We start from the raw sequence: 9,253 nt of genomic DNA on the forward strand, positions 1-9,253 counted from the left end.
CCAATAAACAAGCACAAACAATGTCGTAGGTACAATAGAAAAGGTATGTTCAAAGAATCAAAATAACCATGAAAGATGGTTACTAGGCCATTCTCTGAAGGGTGAGAAGTCAGACATCCCAAGGAGGGAGGCATGAAACTATAGTGTACACGAGAACTGTTGAGAACTAGCTCTAATAGGTTAGTTAATAAATAACCAAAATATATCTTGGTATATAAGATATGACGTGATAGTTGGGGATGAGATTGGAGGGGCTATGAGGAAGCAATCAGAAAAGGACCTAGATGTCATTCTGAGGAGCTTAGAACTTAGGTCGGAGAAAGTCACTGAAGATTTTGATGAGGCAGTTCTAAGTTCAAATTTGAAACTGAAATAGATTGTGGTGCGGTGGGGAGAACATACCTAAGCAACCAAGAACCCTAAACATGGTTTATCAAAAGTCATCAGAGGGTGAAACCACAAATTTTATTCCAACCCATGGCAGAGTAGAACTGTGCTCCCAAGGCCTATACCTGGCTGCTTTTTAAGAAGTAGATCACCACCAGATGTTTCTTCCAAGGTGCCTCTGTGTGGACTCATACCTTCGATCTTTCAGTTACCTGTTGGCTATTTGCACCACCTACGTAGGGACTCTGTATAAAATTTAGTATGTCCAAAATGGTATTTCCACCCAAAATTGTCTTCACAGACTTGATTACAGGTACAGCCATCCTAGAACTCAAGACAAAGACCCAGGCATCTTCTTTGATTTCTCTCGCTTTCTTATCTTCCACAGTCAAATCAGCAGTACTCTCTACTTGATAACCCTAGAAAACACATCCCAAATTTAACCACCCTTCGTTATTTCTATTGCCGCTGCTATAGCCTAGACAGCCTTCGCCACCTGCTTAGATTTCTGTTGTAGCCTCCTACTTGGTCTCTCTGATTTCTCTCTTAAATTCCCTCTGGTCCATTGTCCACTCAACAGCCTGAGTGTTCTTTTAAAATTGTCTATCAGATAACGAGATTTCTTTGCTTACAATCCTTTCATTTCTCATTGCACTTAAAAAGAAAATCTAAACTTATCTTTCCTCTTAACCAAACCGAACCCATTGCTGTTGAGTCGATGCTGACTCACAGTGACCCTAGAGGTTCCAAAGCTGGAAGACATCCATATCTTTCTCCCGCAAAACTGCTGATGGTTTTGAACCTGAGGCTAGCAGTTGACTGTGTTAACAGTTGAGCCACAAGGGTTCCTCCCTCCCCTCTTCCTTCATTTAAGAAATATTCCTAATGCACCTAATTTATACCTAAGGAGCCCCTGTGGGGCTGTCGGTCAGGGACTGGGTTGCTAATCACAAGGCCAGTGGCTCAAACCCACCAACAGCTCCGCTGGAGAAAGATGAGGCTGTTTGCGCCTGTAAAGAGTCAGAGGCTTTGAAACCCTATAGAGGGTGGATATGGCTCAGAAGATATTTGATGGTAGTGGGTTTGTATACTTTGTGCCTAGTACCTAGTTAAGCATGGGCAATAAAAGATGATACTTGCCCCCTGAAAAGCTTTGTTTAGTGAGAGAAACAGACACATGTTCAAATAAAACACTTTTGCAGTTAAGAGCAAGGTAGACTAGGTGTCCAAAAGAGAGAAAACATGCCTGTAGGAAGCAGAGAAGTCTTTACTGAAGGAAGGGAAATTATTGATATGCATTTGTTGACCAGTTGTGGATAATGGTGCGATCTATGATCTAGGGCAGTGGTTCTCAACCTTCCTAATGCCGCAACCCTTTCATACAGTTCCTCGTGTTGTGGTGACCCCCAACCATAAAATTATTTTCGTTGCAACTTCATAACTGTAATTTTGCTACTGCTATGAATCGTAATGTAAGTATCTGATATGCAGGATGCATTTTCACTGTTACAAGCTGAACATAAGTAAAGCATAGTGATGAATCACAAAAACAATATGTAATTATATCTTGTGAAATATTTATTTCTAATGACAAATAAATGAAATGTTGTCTTGAAGCATGGTGTAGCATGGGTAACACTCTTCACTCTGGGTACTCGTGTGTGTGCATATCTGCATGTGGGAGGGCCCGCCTGGAGACGGATAGAAGAGCCGTGTCTCGGTTCCTAAGACCATAGGAAATATGTGATTTCTGATGCTCATAGGCGACTCCTGTGAAAGGGTCACTCAACCCCCAAAGGGGTAGCGACCCACAGGTTAAAACTGCTGATCTAGGGATAGAAGAGAGTTAGCCGATACAGACGGGGCTCTCCAACCCCTCACAATGCTTAGACAAATTATCTAAAGGGAGAACGAATTCAAAACGAGCAGTTTGATTGCTACTGACCCCTGAGCACATCAGGAACACATCTTTTTGTCAGGGCATTACCACGCTAGAGGTTGTTTAAAACACAAATGGACATTTAGACAACCTTCCTCTCATTTACAAACACTTTTTTTTTGAGTGTCTACAATGTACTAAAAACTCTTTCAAGAACTGGAGATACAGCAATAAAATAAAAAAAAGACTAAACTCTGCCTTCATGGAGCTTATACCTGAGCACAGGATTCAGACAGTAATGTTCCAGATAAATAAGAATGACAATGAAAAACAAAGCAGGGTAAGGAGTAGAAAGCGGCACCAGGGCCATTATGTGATGAGAGATGATGAGACTCAGGAAAGAAAATGGGGCAAGCCTCAGCGAAGCAATTTAGATAATACTTCGATCAATCACTCAATCTCACAGATTAGGAAAACACATTTTCAACTTTGCTGACTTTACCAAACTGCGCCTTCACTAAAGTGATGATTAACTGACCCTTTCCATTTATTTATCTGGATTATTTGACCATGTATAATTGGTCCCGTGATTAGGCAGGTTAAGATTCAGACTACATATGATTTCTCTGCTGATCATTAACTAACCCTGGGGCTAGTTATTAACCAAAGGTCTGCTTTCTCTTGTTCATGTGTCCTTGTTTACATTTCTCCTTGAATCTCAGCTGGGCTTTATCTTCCCAAAATGTTAAGCATGTTATCTCAAATATGATTGCTCACCCGTGTAGCTCAACTCCCCTTCCTCAATTCCAGAATTAGGTCTGCACAAAAATTACATTTACTATCTTTATCCAAACAACAACTAAGGGCCATCTTCATGTTTAAGAAAGAAGTAGCCCAATAAGAATGAGAAGTACTACGAATAAAGAGAAAAACCGATAAATCCTCAAAAAAGCATACACAGACAGGACACCCCTAAGACTATAAAATCATCACAGTGGAGAACTAGAGTGTTAAAGGAGAAAATCGGAGTGTTTACAATTTGGGAACTCTCTCAAGTAATTAGCCTAACTTTTATCTGCCTTCTACTTTCCTACTGTTCCTGACTAAGCCCAAGGTGAAGTCAAAGGTATGATTGTGGTAAAATTCAGGCAACCAGTAGTGAACACTAAATGAGAAAACATATAGACATGTGCATGCCCAAGAGTGGCTATTAAAAAATGAGAGTGAGGAGCACGAAATTCCTTCAAGAACATGTCTATGAAGGGGAAAGTGACAGTTAAACCGATTAGTTAAACCTAAGGATGATAGTTGAATCTGCTGTTTTTAGGTTTAGGGCTATCAACGCAAAGCAAGCTTTAGAAGATGTAGCTATCTGCACAGGAAGGTAATAAAGATTCTTGAAATCTCCTTTATCCTCTAAATTCACTTAACAGAATTAAGTTGTATAAGGCAAACTGGAAGCCCCCATAGGGGTTTTACAGGCTTTAAACAGATCCCGAGCTAGTATAAAGTTAACCAGTTGAGATGTGTACCATCAGGGGAGAAAGTAAACAGAACAGCCAATTCCTCCCCCATTGTGTACAAATGCAGTCTAAAAAGAGCCTTTCATAAAGGACTAAGATGCGAATAAAATTTGCCTAGGGAATCAGATTTTCTTCACTTTCGGTCTGTATACCTGAGAGATGTGACTAAAATGCTGCAAAGTTGTCTCCACGGGGCTTTTGAAGAACATCTTCTCCTGAGGCTTTAGCTATGAGGAGAGAAAGAGAACAATGAGCACATCCTCAATGGAATGGAGTACCATTCTTTCAAAAGTGCCTGGTATTCCTTCCTGCGGTGGGAGATGCAGATTGCCTGCTCTAATTCTCCTTACCTCACGGTTCTGTAACAGTGCCCACAAATAATTATTCTATCTGTTACATGCCCTCTTGTTTTCTACAACTACTGTCTGTGCATTTTGCTTCTTTCCTTTCTTTAAAAACAATTTCAGTGCTTACTTACTCATCATCTGTACTTTGAGTGCACTTTGAGTATATGTCCCGCAGGCCAGGAATGGGATGAGATTGTTTGTGGCGGGGGGATAAAAACTTACTTGATCAGAAACAGCCAGATGCTTGCAAGCAATTCCACAAACCGCACATTTTTCTAGGAGGGAAAACGTTTGGTTCTCATGAGCACAAGGTCATTATGTTATAGCCGTTGTTACTGAATTTAGAATATCATTGCGCTATATAAAGACATCAACTTAAACTGTTTTCTAAATCAGTACTTCTAAGCTTGTAGAGTGAAGACAAATAAGGCTGTATCTTTCCTTCTCTTTTTAAATACCCACTTTTCTTCTATGCGGGAAGGGCAATTCTAACTAGAACCCTCACACCCCCTTCATCTCATGCACCCAAAGCAAACTCACTGCCTCCACACCAATGCTGACTCATAGTGAGCCTGCTGAATAGGGTAGAACTGCCCCTGTGAGTTTCTGAGACTGTATGCGTTTACAGAAGTAGAAAGACCCATCCTTCTCCTGAGGAGCAACTACTGGTTTTGAACTATGGACCTTGTAGATTCCAACCCAACACATAACCACTTCGCTACTGGGAATATGAAAGCACTGGGAAGAGTAAAAGCCCACTGCCATTGAGTCAATTTCAACTCAGAGCTACATTGGGTGTCTGAGGGTGTAAAACTTTACAGGGGCAGATAGCCTCATTTTTCTCCTGAGGAGCATCTGGCGGGTTTGAACCCCTTGACCTTGTGGCTAGCAATGCTTAACTGGCAGTAGCACCAGGGCTCCCTGGGAGAAGTAAAAGAGTATGAGTACCAGTTATGTCAACTTGAAATTACTCTCTGCTGTCTTATCTACCTGACAGCCAGCACACAATGGGTACTCAAGCTCCTCAATTATGCCCGTCCTGTTCACACTGTGTTACTATTCCTAGATCTTGCCACTCTCATGTTGCAATGAACTCAGTCTGAAAGACGTAAAAATGAAAATTCCTAATCTTTTCTTATAATGTGAAATTTCAGAAGCAGCACTGGTTATTGCTTACATGACATGTCAGTGGGATATGTCACATGACATACGTGGTTTTGCAGAGACAAACCACTCCGAGTGAACTGCTATTATCTTAGTAACCGGCTTTGCTGCATTCACAGACAGCTTAGAAGCATCGGAAATTCAGATCGAGGGAAGCTTCTGCAGAGGCTATGTTTCCTTAGAGACTAAAGCTGCTTTCCCAGCCAGTCCTCCATATTATTGCTAGAGTGCGCTATCAAGTGTGAACAATTTCTCTATTTAAGAAAACAGAACACACAAAATTACAAAGCTCTCCATCACTTAAGAGAATAAAGTTTAGATTTTTTTTTAAGCTTAGATTCTTTAGTCTGGTATATACAGTGAACCCTCGTTTATCGCGGTTAATCGGTTCTAGACCCTACCGTGATAAATGAAATTCCGTGAAGTAGGATTCCTTATTTGTAAATCAAATATTTTCATAGTTAGAGCATAGAGGACATGAAAAAACACCCTTTAGTCACCATTACACTCGTATTACCCAATTTATTAAACGAAAAAGGGAAAATACAGTAAAACATTTTGGAAGTTACAATTATCATTTATTATTTATTATATTATTTATGGCATCTAGTTTACTGTATTATGACTTGTCACGATGCACTTTGCTTCCTTGTTGAAAGTGAAAGTAGCCGTAGCACGGATGTTTTTTTCCTCTTTACGGATGGAGCGAACGGAAGACTCATTCAAGTCGAAATGGCGTGCAACCTCCACGATTTTCTTGCCATCTTTGATCATATCCAAAAGTTTTACCTTTTCCTGGATGGTGAGCATCTTCCTCTGGCGCTTATTTTTATTGTCAGAAGGCTTAGAAGAAGCAGCTCGTTTAGGAGCCATCATAGGGCTTAGATAAAATTTCTTAAAAATCGCAAACAAATACAGTACACTGTACAAAAGCAAAAATGCATCTGATACGTAGCTCCGATACGTAGTGATGCAGACAGAAGCGTGTACAGTATGAGCCAATCAGTGGCAGTAATGACAGAGCATGCGCTGTTACGCAAAAACCGTGATAGAGTGAAGCCGCGGAAGTCGAAGCGTGAAGTGGCGAGGGTTCACTGTATAGAATTCTATCATCTAGGCCTGTGGTTCTCAACCTGTGGGTCTCAGGCCCTTTTGGGATCGAACGCCCCTTTCACAGGGGTTGCCCGATTCATAACAACACCAAAATTACAGTTATGAAGTAGCAATGAAAATAATTTTATGGTTGGGGGTCACCACAACATTAGGAACTGTATGAAAGGGTTGCGGCATTAGGAAGGTTGAGAACCACTGCTCTAGGCACTGCCTGACTAGTCTCGTCCCTCACCTTTTCTTACATGAACTCTTTGTGCTCTATCTGCCACTCCTGACTGTCTCATCCTTCCACTCACCTTTACATATATAGTTCTCTTCAGCTAGAATACTTTTCCCTGATTCGGCCACTTGGCAAACACCAGTTTATCATTCAAAAACCCTACTGAAGTAGGGTCTCTTCTAGAATCTTCCCTGATCAAAGGACCCTATCCTAGGTCCCTCTTCTGAGCTATTTCCTTACCTTGTCAAATATTTTAGCATAAAACAAACCCTTAACTTCAAGTCCCATTTCTAAGACTTAATAGCTATGAGAATTTGGTCAAGTCTCTTGTGTCTACTGCACCTCTTTCTTCCTTCTGTAAAACGGGTCTGTGAAGAATGACTTCCTGGGGCTGGAGGGGCATCGCATTTAAAATTAACATGTGAAAATGCCTTTCAAGTCACAAAAATATCACCACCACCACTGCTATTTATAATCAAATTGATTTCATGGGCTAAACTACTCCCCACTAGAAAAGGTTCTTGATAGCTAAACTTCCCTCTCATGCCTAGTTAATATTCTCTTTCTCTCTCACCTAGTCATTCTGATGCCTTGTGGCTTTCTTTGTCACAGAATTCCTTTTGGCACTCAGGAATAATATATTTCATTTGCTAAATTATTTTTTTGATTAATGGAATCCTCCAATTTTCAAAATCAACAGTTTCCCACATTACCCACATTCTCATTGATTGGACTGCTATAGCATCTTTACAGCAAGTCATACAGAGAAGTGGTAAGTCATGATTTCTAAATTAAAAATATTTTTGCCCGAATCTTAAAACAGCTACTTACCTAGAGTCACACACTTTTTACAAAAGATATGGCCACAGTTGCTGATAAAGAAATGAGTCCCATCTTTTCGGAAACACTGGTTGCAGTGAAACCAATCCATTCTGCAGCAGATAAAGAGTAAGAATAACCTAGATTAATATAAAAATTACAGCTGTTCTCTAGCCCATATAATGATGTTTACTAAGCTTCTGGTATCTTACTGGAATATGGGCATATTATTGGGGATCTTTCACTTTAATGTTTTATGTACTGTAGAAGGTTGTAAGGAAGAATATATGTAGATCTCTGGAGGGAAAAAAGAAGACTGCAGATTGTGTTTATATAGAGATGTACATTTAAATTAAAAATACATACATTTGAAAAATAGGAGCATAGTGGGTTTTTTAATTTTTTTGAGTGATAGCATTATGGGAATGTATGTGTATTGTTTTAGCATCCCCCCAAATTTTCGGTATTAATTAATATATCCATTTGTAAACTTTTTAAGCAAACCATTTCTTTCCTAATGGCTTCCTTTGACATGGTACAAGTGGAAGACATAGTAGCCAGTTGGAATACATTTTACGTAAGGGAAACAGCAAGAATGGGAATGATAGTGTGGTTTCAGTTTGTGCATGTTCCCACCCCCTCTACAGAAACTCAGAATTATAAATCTGAAGGGGCCGTACACTCACTTCCTGTTTTGCTTAATCCGTAGGTTTTTCAAAAGATGTGCCTGATGCTCCCTGAAACAAAATGACTTGTCCCTCGCTCAATATTGGTGAAGAGGTAGCTCCGGAATGAGAACGGAAGCCAACATTCCATGAAAAGTTCTTGCTACCGCAGGAAGCCAGCCTTTGGGTTAGACAACACCAGTTTCATGTAATTGCTAAACGCATAACTCAGTAAATGTGACTCTGTGAGATTTTGAAGTGGATAAAACGGCTTATCAAAAATAGAGAACAGAGCAATAATTACATACGTTTCTGAATTTCTAATTTTATAAATATGCTATTTAAGGATACCATTAATTTGATATCCTTTAAAATGAAACTGGGAACATAGTGAAAACAGAAGGTAACATTTTTTTCCCATCTAATTTTTTTCCTTTTTTAAAAAAAACCTATGAAGGTGGTTAGTGTAGAGGTTTCAAACCTAGATGAACAATAGCTACTTTGTGTCACATCTTCACCGTTTACATGATAACATGTACTGACTAAGCGTTCAACAAAACCCCGACCTGTTCGAGGAAGCGTGGGAGGGCTAGTGAAGGCCCGGGGAGCAATAATGTCAACCAAAGGGGCCCGAGAATGACCAAGGCCGTTAGCTGTGGGAGGGCCGGCCACACGTGCCTGAGGCAACGCCACGCGTCTGTTTCCAAGTCCTGACGGGATTCAGGGGAGCTCAAGGTTCCCTGAAGCTCCTGTTTCTAGCTATGCTCAGTACCCGTTGGGCTGCCGTGATCCCAGAAAACCTACGCTCTCACCAAAATCACTGAATTCTTCTCACGAAGAGCGGGAAAAGGCGGGAAAATAAACAGCAGGCCTGGCACTAGGACGAAGAGCTGAGGCGGGAACCCAACGCCGCGCTTCGCTTCGTGAGAGACATGGGCGGGGCCTGCAGCAGCGTGCTTTGGGCGTGGGCGGGGCTTGCAGCAGCGTGCTTTGGGCGTGGGCGGGGCCTAGGACTGTACTCAAAAACAAAAACCTCACTGCAGGACTGTACTCAAAAACAAAAACCTCACTGCCTGGAGTCAATCCTAGCTCAAAGCGACCCCCTGTGGGTTTCTGAGACTGTGACTCCAGTAGAA

At 41.0% G+C, this 9,253-nt stretch overlaps 1 protein-coding gene across 1 annotated transcript in view; it reads right to left on the reverse strand.

Annotated features, from left to right (window-relative positions):
* The window catches only part of RNF212B (ring finger protein 212B), a 30,896-nt gene extending 23,332 nt beyond the window's left edge, over positions 1-7,564 (reverse strand). Inside the window, exons 1-3 of the mRNA XM_013008764.1 lie at positions 7,465-7,564; positions 4,359-4,411; positions 3,942-4,016 (exon numbers count right to left, since the gene is read on the reverse strand). Of these exons, the coding sequence (XP_012864218.1) occupies positions 3,942-4,016; positions 4,359-4,411; positions 7,465-7,564 (228 nt within the window). The remainder of the gene's footprint in view (positions 1-3,941; positions 4,017-4,358; positions 4,412-7,464) is intronic.
* Between the last annotated feature and the right edge of the window lie 1,689 nt (positions 7,565-9,253).

This window comes from Echinops telfairi, unplaced genomic scaffold, assembly GCF_000313985.2.
Source record: "Echinops telfairi isolate 266 unplaced genomic scaffold, ASM31398v2 ScPeMD7_18;HRSCAF=68, whole genome shotgun sequence".
Classification (NCBI taxonomy): Eukaryota; Metazoa; Chordata; class Mammalia; order Afrosoricida; family Tenrecidae; genus Echinops; species Echinops telfairi.